Consider the following 17035-nt stretch of genomic DNA (forward strand, 5'->3'; position numbering starts at 1 on the left):
GCCGCCGCCGCCGCCGCCCGCTCTGCGCCTGCGCGCCGCCACCGCCCCCTGCGCGGGCACGTGAGCGCGGGCACGTGACGGGCCGAGGCGGTGATGGCGACCTACGTGAGCGAGCTGGAGGCGGCCAAGAAGAGCCTGAGTGAGGCTCTGGGCGAGAACGTGAAGCAGTGAGTGCCCTTGGGGAGCCGGGGGAGCGGGGCTAGCGGGGCTGCGCCACCCTCCCGGCCCCTCGTGTTCTGCCGTGTTCTGCAGAGCCTCGGCGCCGCTGCTGCCGCTGCGTGAGGGAGCAGCGCTTCTGTTCCTCAGCTGAGGTGCTCGGGGAGGGGAAAGAGCCGCGGTCTGGTTGAGAGGTTGGACCCTATGATCTCGGAGATCTTTTCCAACCGCATTGATTCTGTGGTTCCCTGCTCTTCCTGAGGTACTGGGCCAACCTGAAGCTCTGGTTCAAGCAGAAGATCAGCAAGGAGGAGTTTGACCTGGAAGCGCGCAGGCTTCTCACGCAAGACAATGGTAAAGGAGCACCCGGGGTTCGCTTCCTTGCCAGGCCTGGGAAGCTCCTGCGGGCTCCGCGGTGCTTCCCGAACGGGGACAGTGCTTGTGAGGGAAATAGCAGCGGCCAGGGCTCCGGCAGCAATGGGGTTAAAATGGTGGGAGGTGCCCTGGCCTGCATGGGGAAGTCCCTGTATAACCCCGGTACTGACAGACAATTTGCCGTTGTAAATGTGATGAAAATGTAAAACATGCTGTTCGAGCAACCAAAAAGCCATTTTTTAATGTCACTGTGGAGGCACAGTCCTTTCTGCGCTTTCCCTTTGGCTGGAGCTGGAGCAGGGGCGGGAGCCTGGGTTCCCCAGGGTGCATTTGCAGCAGGCAGGTCCTTCCTGCCCTTGGGACTGGCAGCTGGGGTGCTGAGGGGGAGATTCCTCGGTCCTTGCATCTCTGTGTGTCTGCAGACATGGGTGGGCATTGCTGAGCTCACTGTGGGGGCTCCTGGTTTCCATGTTTGTGATCCCTTAGGGAAAGGCAGGGAGTTTTTTTGGTGCTCAGACTCCAAAGAGGATCCTAAAATCCTCTGAAGTTGTTTTCACTTTCTCTTGTGCACATTTACTCTATGTTCCAGATAACCTTTGCAATGAAGTTCTGTTTTGTTAGAGCCTATTTGAGCTGACTTCATCTTTGTGGTTCTCATTTTGGTGTATTTGTAACAAAACCAAAAGCACTGCAGTGGGGTGCCTGCATGGCAGGAGGGGACAGCTGCTCTTCTGACTGGCTGAATACAGCAGAACTTGTCAAGCAGCTGTAATACGCTGTGTGTAATACTGAGAAGTGACCTCATTGTTTCTGTGCTGTGTGTAGTATCCACTGTGTTGTTGTCATAGTAGTAGATTCTCAGCCCAGTAGAAGAAAACTCTCAAAAAACTTAAATTAAAAATTGACTGAGCAGGTGGGGAGAACACAACAGTGGGAAAGCTTAGGGAGCAGCTTTAGGATGGCTTTGAGGGGGTGCCTCTGGGCACTGATGTGCTGCTAATGAGCTCTCTCTCTCTCTCTCTCTCTCTGCACAGTCCATTCTCACAATGATTTCCTCCTGGCTATTCTCACCCGATGCCAGATCTTGGTTTCTGCCCCAGGTGAGTCCTGAGAAGCCTCATTAAGCCCTTGGTGTAACACTCTGCCTGCCACTTGTGTGTTTGGGGGTGTGTGCACAGTACCCCAATGTCCTCAGCCTTCATATTCATGGGTTTTTTTGCCACACAGGTAAAATGTAGCAAAATGATGTTTCAGCAGGGGTGCTTCTAACCAAGCTGTGTGTGCTTGGTTAGAGGCTGATGCTGGACTGCTGCCTGTGATAATCTGGTTTCAACTCTGGGTTGGTGTCTGCTGTGAGCTGAAGGGTCAAGGCACATGCAGCCTTCTCTTTGATGTGCTTTGCTTATCTCTTTCCCTCTCCTCTGAACTTTGTTCCTGGTCATTGTGGAGAGCTGACTTTTCCTGACTCATCTTGATTTCAAGTACATATCTGATAGAAAAGTGCTTACTGGGAGCCTTGGTTGAACTATGACCTATTAACCCAGTCATCTGCAGATAGCTAACATTTTAACTTTGTGAGGATCTAGAATTACATTTTAGCTCTGTGAGTGTCTAGATTGGCTGCCCTCAGGGGTGCAGGTGTGTTTTGTTTGGTCTCCAAAAGAGCTCTCAACCCAGAGATGTGGTAGCAAGGGCAACTGAGCTGCAATTCAAGGTGTGGAACTGCTGTGTAGGAAGGGAGAGAAGATTGTTACAGCTTACATGGGCTGAGACCTGAGAGATGAGTTTTTTTGAGGGAATACCTGCTACTGAGGTGCCTGTTGTAGCTAGTGGAAATAATGCCTGAAAAATTCATGGATGGCCATGAGTTTTTGTGTTGGAGCTGGTCCTTAACTCTACCAGCTGTGCTAATTAAATGTTGATTGCCCCCACCTCCAAACTTGAATTGTTTGCTGTTGATTGAACTGCAAAAACACCTTGTGTGTCCTAAACTTGTTCCCTTTAGGGAGCTGGACTCGTGTAAATCAGACGGTTTATGTCTGAATCTGCTGCTCCTTGCTTTTAACCTTGAGCAATTAATTACAGCTGGATTATAAAGAGGTGCCTGTTGTAGCTAGTGGAAATAATGCCTGAAAAATTCATGGATGGCCATGAGTTTTTGTGTTGGAGCTGGTCCTTAACTCTACCAGCTGTGCTAATTAAATGTTGATTGCCCCCACCTCCAAACTTGAATTGTTTGCTGTTGATTGAACTGCAAAAACACCTTGTGTGTCCTAAACTTGTTCCCTTTAGGGAGCTGGACTCGTGTAAATCAGACGGTTTATGTCTGAATCTGCTGCTCCTTGCTTTTAACCTTGAGCAATTAATTACAGCTGGATTATAAAGAGAGTGCACAGGAACAGAGATTCCCCTGATGATCACCTGGAGCAGCTGAGTCTAAATGAGGAGGGGAGGGAGGCAGAGCCTGTTCTCTGAGCTCAGCAGTGAGCTGCTGAGTGTTGGGGTGCAGCTCACAGCTCAGAGGCAGTGGTCAGGCTAGAGCCTCCTGCCACGTGGCTGAGGCTGGGGTTTGTTATTCCTGTGTGCATGCTCTGGGCTCAGCTGTTCTGAATGTCACTTGTCTCTTTATGCCACTTAGTCATGGTGTGCAGCTGTCTGGTCAGGATTCCTCAGCAAACTCTCCCAGGTGTCCCTTTCCAAGGCTGTTTAGGATTGTTTGAAGGTGGGAGCCCCAGCACAGAGCAGGGTGCTGCTCCACAGGTGTTTTCCATATGCTCCTTATTTCCTGCCTGACCTGCTTTAATTTCAAGTCCCTGGAGGTTGTTTTCTTTTGTCCCATTGAGCTGCTCTCTTCAGAGCCCTGGAAGAAGCCTGGTTGTGGTGGTTCAGCAGGTCATGGCAGCCTGTGGTGGCAGCCAGCTGGCCACCAGTGCTGGTCACCTCCAGGGCTCTCAGGCAAGCTTTGGCTGGCTCTGTGGCCACAGACTGCATAAGCCAGCTTGAAAAAAAGTCAGTTTAATCATGGCTGTGTGGTCTTAAAGATGTGGTTTGGTGCTGTGGGGCTAACAGTGCGTTCTGCTGGTCCCTTCTAGCAGCTCAGCTGTGCTGTCCACAGATCAGTGCAGTCTCCCAGTGATCTGGGAGCTGAGGCTCCTCTTTCTGGGCCACTGACTGGGAGATCTCTTAGAGCAAGATCTCCCTATCAGCTGTGTGTGCTCTAAGGTGGTACATGCAAGCCCAGGAAAATGCAGTATCACTGGAATACTAGCTTTTAACATCTAGATTTATCTTTCTTCCCCTAGATGCCAGTCTAACACCTGCTAGTTTGGTTTTTTTGTTTTGTTGTGGTTTGGTATTTTCTCTTTCTCTCTCTTTTTTTTTTTTTTTTCCCTCCATGTAAGAATGGAAAGCTAACAGGCTTTTATCTCTACCACTGAGTTTGGGTAGAAGGTGTTTACTTGATGATTCATGGAAATAAGTAACTTTAAAGAAGTGTTTTTGAGGCACTTGGCACACCATCACAAGGGTTGTTGATGCATGTACTTTCCACCTTCTTGTGAGAGACAAAGGGAAAATAACCATGTGTGGTCAGTGGTCAAGTTGTACTTGATACTGTACTGGAACAAGAACCCTTGGGGAAGGTATTTTTCAGGAGTGATTATAGTATATCTTGAACATGCAAACAAACCCATCTGGTCCCAGTTTTGCTGCCTCTTGTACTAGTGGTTCCACCTGGGATTTAGGGAGCAGTTGGTGACCATCACCCTTTTTGAGGATGCTTTGCATTTCCCCCTCTCATCTGCTCTGGCTGTCAGTCACCCAAACCACTTGAAATCCCAGTTGCACAGCCTCTCTGGCATGGGCCATCTAGGGCTGGCTGCTGCAGAGGCAGGGAGGTGTGTTGTCCATTCTGATGTCAAGGATGACCATTTGGGGTCAGCTCTCCTGGCTCTGTCCTCTCCCGAGTCCTTGTGCCCTGCCAGGCTCCTAGCTGGTGGGATGGGGTGAGGAGCAAGAAATCCCTGGGCTCTGTGCTCTGCAGGAGTGAAAACATCTCTGTGTCACCAGCATTGTTCTTGGCACTCATCCAAAACATAGTCCTGTGCAAGCTACCATGGAAGAAATGACCCTTTTTCCTCCCCAAACCAGCACACTGGGATTTTTTCTTCCCCAAAAAATTCCATCAAGAGAGACTCTGATTTAAATCCTTTCTTAACCTTGCATGGACTTGCTTACTAAGCTGACCTTGTTTGTTGGACAGATGCAAGCACTCAGGGTAGCAAGGTTTCTTGAGTTAATATGTATCTTGTTGCAACTGTTCCTTCCTTTCTTAGTTAAATGTTAGCAGTAAAACTGAGACAATTGCAAACACTTGAGTTAGTGATGTAAGGATTTAATTTATTTGATAATAGTCTGAAGCCAATTAAAAGATGGTTTGGTGAATTAGAACTCATGTGGAATAACAGCAGCATTTTATTTCATCAGGTTTGTCCACAGGCTTTGCTTAGAGGGCTTTCAACTGTGAGATTGGCTCAAGTTGCTCCTCTTTGCTGCTCCCAGAGTACTGAGAAGGGAGGAAAAGTAAGAAAATAACAGTATGAGGAGAGCAGAGGAATATGCAGAGGAGAGCCAGCAGAATATCAACCAGATATCAGCAGAATAGCTGACCAAAACCCTTGTTCCTGCAAGAAGATTAAAACAAACAACCCCCCCAATTGAAGATCAAGTAAACAGGCGTGGGAAATGTGTGTTTTCTCTCTGTCTGCTTCTTCCTGTGGTGACTTTCTCTGTTTCTTTGTCCTTTCCTCATGCAGCATGTCAGGCAAACCTGACAGGCTCTGTCTGGACTGGCTGGTGCCATCATGATGGTGCCATGCAGAGATGTGGCAGCTCCTAGAAAAATGGTTTTAGCTCTTGCTGATCGTTGAAGGCAGAGCAGCAGCTGTGGCTTGTTAAGGTCTGATTCCTTTGCTAGCAAGATTAAATAAAATCTGCATTCATCTCTGAAGTTTCATGTCTGAGCCAACCCAGCCTTGTCATTTGTGGCCAGGAAGGCAAGTACTGGTTTCTTAGAATGCTAGAGGGAAATTTTGCTTTCTTCATCTAGTGCAAGTTGGGCTTGGTAATATGAAAACCTGGAAAAAGAACCAAAAATTGTGCTATGGGCTCCTTATAGTGGGGAATAGGAGATTGTATCTCACCTTTTCCTTGTTTTAAGCTGAGTTTGGCTAAGTTCTTGTTAAACATGCACGTTGAGATTCAATTAATTTGCATCTTTCAGATCTACTGTCAAAGCCTATAAATTTAGTTGCCATTTAATTTAAAACCTACTGTATTATTTTTCTTAAAAAAGGTATTTCAGAAATTCAGACTTAACTGTAGCTTATTATATCTGCATAACACTGACAGAGGAAAGAGTGTTTGCAATTTCCATCTCCACTCATGGCACTTTCTCTGGTCACAAATGAGGCTGTGAATGAGCTGTGTGAGAGCTGATGTGGTTCTCCACAGTGGTTTCCTATGCTCCATTATTAGGGCCTCTCCTGTGATGTATTGATGAGCAATGACACCAGCCTTACAAGTTTTGGGGAGGTTTTATTTATTATCTTTTAATTTCTTAAATTGACCAGTGGATTTTGACAACAGGGTTTGTAGGCTATGGGTTTCCACCTCTCTGATAGCATGTAGCTAAACTTCTTGGTCAACTTTTTTTTTTAATATAGGGAGAATGTGCCATCTCTGTGTGTGTAGGTTATTTTTAATCCCTTCTTAGCAGCTGACCATTCAAAAACTAAGCCTGAATCCTTCAGCTGAGCCTGATCCTTTTAGAATATTTTTTTTCCAAAGCAGAGGGCATAGTGGTTGTGCTCCAGCTGTGAGTGTGGGAAGCTCCCCATAGCCAAGGACTTCTAGCCAGCCTCATTCCTTACAAACAGGGCTGTGGTATAATTGTGTTTGAGTTTCTGACTACAGCAAATTAACCATAGTTAATTCTCAATTACAGCAGATTAAGCATAGTTGGGAGAGCCAGAGATAAACCCACAGATTGGTGTGAAGCTGGTGAGAACTGTGAGAGGAGAGACCCACAGCTGGGTGTTGGTCAGTGGTCAGTGAGGCTGGCCAGGCTGTGGGTGGTGAGATGTGGAAAGGCTGCTGTCACCTCTTGTCTCTCTCTAGAGGAAATGGCAAATTCTGGCTGAGGTGTGGCCAGGGGATGTCCAAGACATTGCTGTGCTGTCAGAGCTGCCTGGCAGGGAGCTCCAGGCTCTGCTTTGGGGGCAGCTGAAGTGCCTTCAGAGCTGAGCTGTCCAAGTTCCCTTCAGTGGGACACGCTGAGGGCACGCTGTGCTCCAAAGGAAGAGGATGCTCACTTGCAGGGCCGGGCTAGCAGGAGGGTGCTGGAGGCACACAGCACAGGCTGCTCTGCAGCCACAAGAGGGCTGTCCAGCCTCTGAGTTGCACTTGTTCCCGGCCAGCAAGCACACACACATCCAGTGCAGTGCTGTCCTAAGCCAGTGTTCCTGAAGGAATTAATTGCTCACAGATGCTGTAAGCCTGTCAGCAGGAAATTTGCTAGGCTGTCCTTGCCAAGAGCTGTGTGATTATCAGGATGTGGTTTGGCCTGCTGTAGGGATAGCTGTTAGACAGCATTCAGTGGACTTTAGAGCTGATGATATGACCAAATGTATTTATTTATTAGTACTAAACAGGAACCTCTTTTCAGCTGTTTGCTCACCAGTCACATTAGTGACATCCTGGTCCTGGGCTCAGTGGCCTCTGCAGTTCTTCCCCCCCTCTCCTTCTCTTCAGTGTAGCAGAACAGTCAGCTTGATGTAGTGGTGTTTAATAAGGATCCATGACAAATCTTGCTGAAGCAGCAGGAGAACTGGGGAGTCAGGCTGCTCAATTCAGATGATTTAGCATCTGACCTGATCCAGGAGTGGGTGAGAGGAGAACCCACCTCCAGGTAAGAGCTTTAGGCAAGCTCTTACCTTCCTGATGGAACAAACAGCTTGTTCCTTCCTTTTGGATTTTCTTACAGGCTGTGCTTATCTCTCTCCTTCCACTGTGGGTTTTGTGTGGTGTGTGGACAGAAATTGTTACACAAGTCATGGGTGTTGTGAGTGAGTCAAAGTAGCAAGGGGCTGACAGAGGAAGGGAGGGGCTACCAAAGATGTTCTCCCCTCTTTGCTATGGCTGTTGATTTTGGGTTGAGGCTTAACAGGTGGCCAAATGTTAAGGGTTTCATCCTGGCCCTAAATCAGCAACACTGAGTGGGTGTTTTGTGTTTTTTTGGTTTTTGTTGTTTGTTTGTTGGTTGGTTTGTTTTGGTTTCTTTTTCCTTTCAATTTGTAGAAGGTGCTGGATCTCTGCCATGGCCAGGTGGCTCTGCAACTAAACCTGGAAAACCCAAAGGGAAGAAAAAGATTTCTTCAGTTCGCCAAAAGTTCGATGTAAGTGTCTGTGGTTCTCTTTACATCTGCCAAATTCCTAAAACAAGTGATTTACTGTTTATTCAGGCAGTCAGATAGAATTCTCTGACTAACTCTCAAAGTGTTAGAAGTGAGATCCTGGGTGTAATGTTTTCAGAAGGTCAAGTTGTTTCAGAGCTGAGAATGCCTTTTAAAGGTGCTATTTTCTGGTAGGTGGCACAGAAACGTGCAAGATCCGGTTCACTTTGCAGAGGCTCTGTACATCCACCCTGCACTGTCACACCCCTGTTCTGCACTTGTTTCTGTGCTGCCAGACCAGTGTGGAGGGGAGATTTGGGATTAGGCACTCTATGTGTGCTTCAGAGACTAAAGGAATCCAAAGAAATGCAAGTCCAGCTGAAGGCTGCTTATATTTAGGAATTCTCAAATTACTTTGCAGTGCTCCCAGCTGCAACCTCTATTGTGATGTTCTGAATTCGTACTGTATTACCTTGCCTGTCTTAAAACCTGACTGGAACTCTTGAGTTCAGTAGCAAGTAGATGAGAGTTCGAGAAGCAAGTTGTGATGTAGTGGAAGTCTTGGAATTTGATTTACTCACTACCCTTAGGATGCACCAGATTTCTAGTGTGTGTTGTTCAGGAATGCTTGGCAGTAAGCACTGTATGAAGTGCATCTTATGATTAATGGGCTTTTCTGGTACTAATGGGATTCCTGAGTAGTGTGAATGTGCAAGTGCCTTGGTATTTCATAATGTTTCCCTCACTGGTCAGAATAACAGCTGTGAATGACCACAAGTCCATTCCAGTTGGCTTCTGCTCTCCCAAACCATATTCCTCTTGAGAGTTGCTTACGTTTTGAAGGTCTTTTTTTCCAGGCATGTGACTTTCCTGTAATGAAAGCATAAATCTTTAGAATGATGGGGAGGGAAACCTGCTTTCACATCACCAGTGGGTGGATTGGTTTTTCACTCTGAGTTAAATGCCACACTGTCCTTTGACTAAAGCAGCCCCCCTTTCTCCCCTGAAACTAAGATGTGAGAAATCCACTTTGCTGCTTATTCATTGTTCATATTTAAAGTGTGTTTGTCGTGGTGCCCCATAAGAGCCTTGCAGCAATCTCCATTCCACAGCTATTGGAAAGTAGAGGGAGTGTGTTGAGTCTGTTTCCTTGTGGGTCAGAGCTGGGCCAAGCACATGGCTGGGCTCAAGGATCAATAATTTCCAGTTGCTTTGTTCCCCCCTTTATTTGGAGACTGAGGAGCCATCACAGTCACTCAGAGCTTGAGACACAATGCAGCCAAGGATTTGTGCTGGAATACATATGGCTTGGGAAATGCCACCTTCTAGTATGAATTCCTCTTCTGTGATGAGTATTTTTGCTAAATTACTGAGTCAGTTCAGAAAAATAGTCATATTCCATCTCAGTGGCTGTTCTGTAACACAGCTCTGCTTAGAGTAGTGAAAGTACACAGGGAGCCTGGAGTATGAAATTAGTGCTGGAATTGGGCTAAGTTTAAAGCATTAGAGAAATGTAAGAATCAATCACACAAGTTTAGGATCATGGGTTTTAATCTGGAGGGTAACTGTACAGATGGTAAGTAAAAATGCACCCTTCTGTACAAGGAATTACTAAATAGATGAGAACTTTTCAACACAGAAAGTGTCTGAGAGATGTGAAAGTCCAGTCACTGGCCTGGGTAGTGTGAAAGGAGATAAAAGAGGCAGTCAGTGACTGCATTTGAGATTCCCAGGAGAATCAAACAAATCTGGCAGGTGGGGTGGTACAGAGCAGACCAGAGCAGGTGAGTCTTCATGTGGTGTGTAGAATTTCTTGCTGCGGTGGGTTGTGGATACCCAAAGTTCAGGTGGTTTGGGGTGCTACTGAACAAGTCCAGTGAAAGGATACCAACACTGACTTAACAATTTCTTCGGTCACAAGCCATTGGGGAGGATTTTTAAAGGATTTTTTTATAGATGTAAGCTTTCTGACTGGAGAAGGGATGTCCCCTAGATGAACCAAAGGGTCTGAATGAATGTTACCTTATGCTTTGATGTTGTGTTCCTGTCAGCACCGGTTCCAGCCTCAGAACCCACTGTCGGGAGCCCAGCAGTTTGTGGCAAAGGATCCTCAGGAGGATGATGATTTGAAGCTGTGCTCTCACACCATGATGCTCCCCACACGTGGCCAGCTGGAAGGAAGGATGATTGTCACTGCCTATGAGCACGGGCTGGACAATGTCACCGAGGAGGCAGTGACAGCTGTTGTGTATGCTGTGGAGGTGAGGCTGGGCTGGGGGGCTGCAGTGCTCTCGTGACAGCAGCAGCAAAAGGCTCTGTGTGCAGTCTGGGGCTTTGCCCCCCTGCATGGGGTGGAATCCTGCTGTTCTGATTGTTCTCCAATTGTCCTTTTGTCCCCAGAGTAATGTGAGAATGGAGAATCTCGTGCCCTAGATGTAAAGTCTGGGACTTCTGCCTGCAAGTGTTAGTTTTAATGTACTTGCACAATACCCCAGGCATGCTGAAGTAGCTGCTGTGGAAAGTGCTATTCCTGTCACTTAAAAGCAGGGACAGAATGGGAATGCCAGTTTGACCAGTTCTATAAAAAGCAATCTGTTACAGGCACAGTGTCTTGCCTGGCCATGAAGGGACACAAGCAGGTGATACCTTATCCAGGTGAAGTCCTGGTTTGGCTCTGGCCATTGGTGGTGCATCACTGTACACGTCCCAGGAATGACACAGCCACTGCTTGGAGCACTGATGTCTGGTTGGTTTTCTGCACTCAGCATGTGGAGGCCACCTGAGTTCCCATCTGGACTGAGGCCAAATGAAGAAGTTGTCTGCTTGTTTTTTCCAGACAGTTCCTTCTCCAGCACTGTTCAGGCAAATGAAAAAGATGAGTGAGGGGCTTTTCACTGTCATGTCAGGACGTGCATTTCAGTTCAAGTGTAACATCCAGTGTCAGTTATGAAATCTTAACTTTTGATCAAAGGTTGGGAATTTCCTAGCATCGAAGACACCCCTTTGACATTTGAAGCAGGGCATCACATATTAAAGTATAGTTCACAGGCTGATGTTTACAGTCCTCAAAGTGCCATGTTCTCTGTATCCAAGGGCTGGATAATGAAAACCTCCTGTAGCTTGTCCAGATATTGGTTCCCTTCCATCTTTAGGTCCCTGTCATAGCAGCACTGCTTCTCTCTTGCCATTTGTTGAGGCCCTTCTATCCACAAGTGAATGAATCAGCACATGTCACAAGATTGGTTTTCCTTGCAGAACCACCTTAAGGACATTCTGACCTCTGTGATATCCAGGAGGAAAGCCTATCGTCTGAGGGATGGCCATTTCAAGTATGCCTTTGGAAGCAATGTCAACCCTCAGCCATATCTGAAGAACAGTGTTGTTGCTTATAACAACTTAATTGAGTGGTAAGGAGCTGGCAGCACGCTGATAATGTACATGGATTTTGCTGGTCTTGGAATTACTCCATGGCTCAGTTGCATCTTGTATGTGTGTTGATGGTGTCTTGCTTTCACCAGCTAGGAAGGCATTGGTATGGAGGATTGTGCAGCTGAACAGGGAGTGAGAATATGGGGATTTCCCAGCACTGGAGTGAGGACCTGCAGGACACTGCCATCCTGTCATTTCCTGCATGCAAATGTGTTTATGGTTCTGTGGCACATCTTTCCAGTTAGCAGGGCTTTGAGGTCCTTCTGTTTGGAGTCTGTGTCAAAGAGTTTGTGCAGTGCATCTGGCAGTGTTTGTGTACGAGAAGGCAGTTTTGTTTGTCTGTGGCAGCTTCTAGCAGTTGACAGGAGGTCGTGGGTGTTTGAAGAATTGATTGTAGCGCTACAAACAACTCTGCCTAACGGCCAGTGTTCCAGCTTAATGTTGTGTGTGCCTTAATTTTTATGCTGGGTAGAAACTACTGGATGCAAGTAACAAAAAGTTGCACAACTGAGACCATTTAAGCAGGGCTGGAGCATGTTGAGGCTCAGTCCACACTCCTTGTTAAACCGGAATTTAAAAGAAATTTTTATTAGAGCTAAAATAATTTTATGTACCACATCTGTGGTGCAGAACAGGAAGGCTCCTGCTGTATGACAGCCACAGCTGGTGCTGGTTTGTGACTGGGATGTTTTCTGCCTGCTCTGCCCCCAGCCCCCCGAGCAGCACCACGCCCTCAGCAGGTCAGAGCCTGGCCCCCCCGCCCGCTCCTGATGATGCTGAGCAGCAGGCAGCCCTGCTCCTGGCGTGCTCTGGGGACACCCTGCCAGCATCCCTGCCTCCAGTCAACATGTACGACCTCTTTGAGGCACTGCAGGTAAGCTGGTCATGTCACACCTTCGTGTCACAGGCAGCGCCGCCCTGGGTGCCAGCTGCAAGCCTTCGGCGTGGTTTATGTGCATGGAGGGGGACTTGTTTTCTCTTCCCATAGTCCCTTTCCTTCTTTGGCTTTGATTTGTTCCCACTGTTAACTGCTGGTTTAATGCCTGTTCTGATCCCCTTGGTCACAGAGCTGAGGAGGAAATCCCTGTCTCACAGCTGTGTAAGACAGGTGAACTCTTATTAGAACTGAGTTGGGTGGATTTTGACAGTGCTGCAGAAAAATACCTTACCTGGCATGTCCCTTCTTACTCTTCATTGTTCCACCTGGGTACTTAGAGGAATACCTGGTCCTGGCATGCAGGCCACTGCAGTGGGTTGGCTGTGATCACCCCAGCCCTGGGGAGGCATTTGAGGTTAGCTGGGTGAATTTTCATTGGCAGTGTATGGCTGTGGTTCCCTCCTCCTCTGGCAGTTGTGGGGGCATTGCCACTTTGAATGTCTAAAATTAGTTGTTAGAAATTCCCCCTTGATGATCTGTACTGTTGTGAACAGGCCTTGGGATTTTGTCTGACAGCTGTGGATACAGACCACAGAGCTGTAATCAAGCATTCACCTCATGTTTAGTCAGAATTGTTATTTCTATGGTTTTGATGATCAGTTATTGATTGCCACCCCAAGAGCAAAATTACTATTTCCTTACCATGGCACTCCCTTAGCAAGTGGTGTAAGAGGTGGTTGTGCTGTGCTGGCAGTGCTGGCAGGGAGCAGCTCTCCCTGTGAGATTCCCTTTGTTCCCACTCTGCAGAGCTGGCCCCTGTGGTAGAGGGAGATTATTCCCTGGTAACATGGGCAAATGTGTATGGAAGTGTGCAGCTTGTTTCCCACCATGCCTTTCCAGGTGCACAAAGAAGTGATCCCTGCACACACAGTCTATGCTCTAAACATTGAGAGGATTGTCATGAAGCTCTGGCATCCCAACCACGAGGAGCTGCAGCAGGACAAGATCCACCGGCAGCGCCTGGCCGTGAAGGAGGGCCTCCTGCTCTGCTAGAGCTGGGCAGCCCTGCCAGCCCTCAGGTGGCTCCAGCCTGCTCCTGGGACTTGGCATTCAGGTGCTCCTTACCAAACCTGTGTCAGCATCTCCAGGATGATGTGATTTATGAGTCAGCTTTTCCTATGGAAATGGGACTGAGTTGTGGGACACTTCTCTGCTTCCCCAGAGTCATGTGCCGTGGAGGACTTGCAGCAATGCCACTCAATTGGGAAAGAGAAATGAGACACATTTGCAAGGACTGTTTTTAGGAAAAATAAATGTGAGAGTGGAAAGAGTTGGTTTTAAATAAGGTGTGCTCTTGTTTTCTTTTGTGAGCATGGAGAATCTGCCTCCTTGCCCTCACCTCTCAGATAGTTTCCCTCCTGAGCTCAGAATCCAGAGGTCTTGTCCAGCTTCTGTTGCAGTTAGTGGGATCCTTTTCATCAACTGGTTATGAGGTGGGCTCTTGTGCAGATGAGCAATTCTGTAAGCTGATGTTGTTCCTCTCCTACCAAGGGAACTTCTGCTTCGAAACTGTGACAAAACAAAACTATGACAAAAGGGAATTGTCTTGGTGTTGAAGACTCCTTGGATTTGCAGCATGAACAAATCTCTCCTTTTGCTTCCTTGTAAAAATATGCAGGCTTGTATTACTTCATTATGACATTATGCAGCCACACCTCCTCACATGGGAGATGTGCAGATCACTGTGTAAAAGGAGAAATCCCACCTTGTGGGTTTTAGGTGCTCTGACTCTGTATTCCTGAGTCAGCTCTGGGAACTAGCTTATTATGACAAGAGAATTCCATTAAAGTGTCCTAATTACTACATGGCCTGGGTTTGACCTCAAACATGAAGGTACCTGCTGAAGTGTGACTCACTCACTGTGCCTCCAGATTAATGGAATTGAAACAGCTTCTTCTGGGGGAAAATGAAAGGGGAAGCTCATGGTTCCACTTCATTCTGGTTTTCCTATATGGAATGTATTTGGATGGGAAACTTGTCATATTTCTTGTGAAGTTTTCTTCTCTGCTGTACCTCCAGGACTGAGGAGGGTGTAGATCCCTGATGTTTCTTCCCAGTTACTGTTTTTATAACTTCCTTTCCTGTCCCCTGTGACTGTTCATGTTGCACCAGCATTGTAACAATGGGCTGTGCAGCTGTCCCCGTGTTCCTGGCTTTCCTGCATCCCCTTTGGGATGTGCTGTGCAGTCAGGCATAGCAAGAGGCACTGCCTGGACAGGTATTGGTGACTCTCTTCAGGAGAAGATCATTTTAGGATTATGAAGAAACTGGGAAAGGCAAGGACACAGAACTGCAGCAGGGCTTGGCAGGATGGGAGCAGTTGTAGGTAGGTCTGGCACTGTGTGGTTCAGAGGGGAGTGGGGGAGAAAAGATGGGCAATTCCTTTTGGTCCTTTTCTTTTGATTGCTTTGTTTTTCTGTATTTAAGCTGGTCAAAGTGAGTCTGAGCTTAAAAGTTGACCTCAGTGGCTTTTACCATGAGAGTTTTTAAAAGCAGTGTTTAACCTTAGTAGCTGTGTGGTGGTGTGATCATCAAGCCACCCAAAATACAGCCTGTGGGGTGTGGGAGGGAGATTTCCCAGGTAGTTGTGATGCTTCTGGTGTAAAATGAAAGCAGTAAGTTTGTTTGCTAGAAACTCTGGGGCAGCTCTGAGGATCTCAGATGTGAAGGAAGCACCCAGCCTCTGGCAGCATCACAGGCAGGTTCTGAAACAAAGTGCAAAGTGTGGCACTAGAATCTCCCTGCTGTTTGCCTGAGCTTTGTTCTGAAGAGCCAAGTCATCTATTCCACCCTGCCAAAGTGGAGTGTTTGGTACAGCTGTTGCACAACAAAGGCTCCCACAAGGAACTCATGTCAGCTGCATTGCAGAGATCTGAAAACTGAAAGGCGCATGTTCTCAAAGCACTTTGCCATGAAGTGTGAGTTTTTGTGAGAAACAATGCTTTACAGGCTTCTTGGGTGATGAGCTGCAAGGGATCACAGAACATTCTGAGTTGGAAGGGAGCCACAAGGACCAGGAGTCGAACACTTAAGGGAATGGCCCATATGGGGATCAGACCCATTATGAGCACTGTGCTCTAACTGAGCGAATCCCTGTGGCTGGCTGGAGGCTGCTTTTCCACTCCCTGCTGAAAGAAGGGCCAAGCTCAAAATTAGAGCAGGTTGTTTATTTCCAGAGATGAGACCAGAGAAAGCAGTGCCATCTCCAGTTCTGCTGTGTGAGCATGTGGACAGCGAAGGTTTTCCTTGGACCCCTGCCCTAAGAGCAAGGTGCTGATACTGACAGGTATCCCTGTTAGGCTGTGACATGACATTTGTCTCTTCACTACAGTAGTCAGCCCTCTAAAATGAATAAATTACACTGCTGAACTTCAAAGCAACACAGAAAATAGTTTGGCAGGGTCTGGCTTTTCCCCAAGATCCACCCAGAACCTGCCAGCTCTGTGGCAAGCTAAGCTTGAGCAGATGTTAGCTCAAAAACCTTCAGTGGAACTTACCTTGGGCAACCTGGTGTGCTTTTAGTGGCCTTCACCATTGAAGGATTTTTCCTCTGACCCCTGCCTCTTGCTGCAGGCCTGGAATTTATTACAGTCATGCCAGATTATGGAAGGACAGAAGGGAAGGGATAAGACACCACCTGCCATGTCCTCAAGAGTGAGAATTGCATCTTATGCTCTTAACCCCATAGGAGCTATGTAGTGTACTGAAAGTTGCCACTTTTGGAGTTTCTATTGCTTCTGCTTCCACTTCTAGATCTGTAGTGAAAAACCACTGGCCACCTCATGAACAGGGGGGGAAAAGTGCTTGAGGTCTTCACTGGGCTTGCTTCATGGCCTGGGTTGGGGTGAAGTTGTTCATCTCATCCCAGAAAGGATCAATGTGATCTGCATCCCTACGAGTGTAGGAATCAGAAAGAAAATCTGTTACTTTTCAGACAGTTTCAGCTGCCAGACCTGGTTTAAGTGTGACCAAACCTTTGCAGTTGTGTGCCAAGCAAGAGGGCAGGGATGTGAACGTAGCCCTCCTCAACATCCCCAAACAGCCAAACTCTTGCTCCCCAGACTTTGCCCTTGCCTCCCTGGGGCTGTGTTGGTTATAATTAAAAAAACACTGTTTCCATTTGAATTTCTAAAACCAATTTCCTAGTGGTGAGCTGGGTTATAGTTAATTAAAGGCTCCCACAATCAGATATCTCCTCCTGTGCAGCAACAGCCACTTCTGAAATGCCACTGCGGTCAAAGCACCGAGCAGGAGCTGGGGCCACCTTCATCTCACAGGAAGGGCTGCTGGCCTTCCCATGGAGCACCCAGTAACCTCTTTGAGTCCTTTAAAGGCTTTTAAACCCTGTTTTGGAATGTGTCAGCAGGGCTCCTGCCCAGGTCCTGGCAGCTGTGCGTGTTCTTCCCTGCTCCTCTCTCCATGTGCACAGCTGGCCAGCTCTGCATCTCAGGAGGTGATTTGGTCCTGGCTGAGCAATCTGCCCTGTACTTCTATCTATACCTCACAGAGATGCTCCAGATGGACTTGGCAGAGGAGCAGCAGGTGCTTGTCTGTGCAGTGTAGTCTTTCTGTGGAATGGAGGCTTGATTTTCAGGTATTTATAGTTGTTCGTGTATTGTTGATGGGAGCAGCCACTCTCTTTTTCCCACTGAAACTTTAATTTCTCACTAAAATGCTGTTTTCCCAC

At 47.4% G+C, this 17035-nt stretch overlaps 1 protein-coding gene across 1 annotated transcript; it reads left to right on the top strand.

Moving 5' to 3' along the window:
- The first annotated feature begins 53 nt into the window (after positions 1 to 53).
- On the top strand, positions 54 to 13633 carry TADA1 (transcriptional adaptor 1). The gene is made up of 8 exons (XM_071435773.1): positions 54 to 167; positions 419 to 510; positions 1566 to 1631; positions 7888 to 7985; positions 10034 to 10243; positions 11238 to 11389; positions 12123 to 12285; positions 13189 to 13633. Exons 1-8 carry the CDS (start codon positions 94 to 96, stop codon positions 13339 to 13341), a joined length of 1008 nt encoding a protein of 335 aa, XP_071291874.1. The 5' UTR covers positions 54 to 93; the 3' UTR covers positions 13342 to 13633.
- The last annotated feature ends 3402 nt before the right edge of the window (positions 13634 to 17035 follow it).

Source organism: Agelaius tricolor, unplaced genomic scaffold (assembly GCF_023055355.1).
Source record: "Agelaius tricolor isolate 1412-34295 unplaced genomic scaffold, bAgeTri1.0.p SCAF_11, whole genome shotgun sequence".
In the NCBI taxonomy this organism is placed as follows: Eukaryota; Metazoa; Chordata; class Aves; order Passeriformes; family Icteridae; genus Agelaius; species Agelaius tricolor.

Bases quoted from the DNA above. Each gene is read 5' to 3' on its own strand.
- TADA1 (XM_071435773.1), top strand. From the start codon at position 94: ATGGCGACCTACGTGAGCGAGCTGGAGGCGGCCAAGAAGAGCCTGAGT. The intron at 7,986-10,033 runs GTAAGTGTCTGT...TGTTCCTGTCAG, and splicing joins CAGTTCGCCAAAAGTTCGAT to CACCGGTTCCAGCCTCAGAA. The intron at 11,390-12,122 runs GTAAGGAGCTGG...CTCTGCCCCCAG, and splicing joins TATAACAACTTAATTGAGTG to CCCCCCGAGCAGCACCACGC.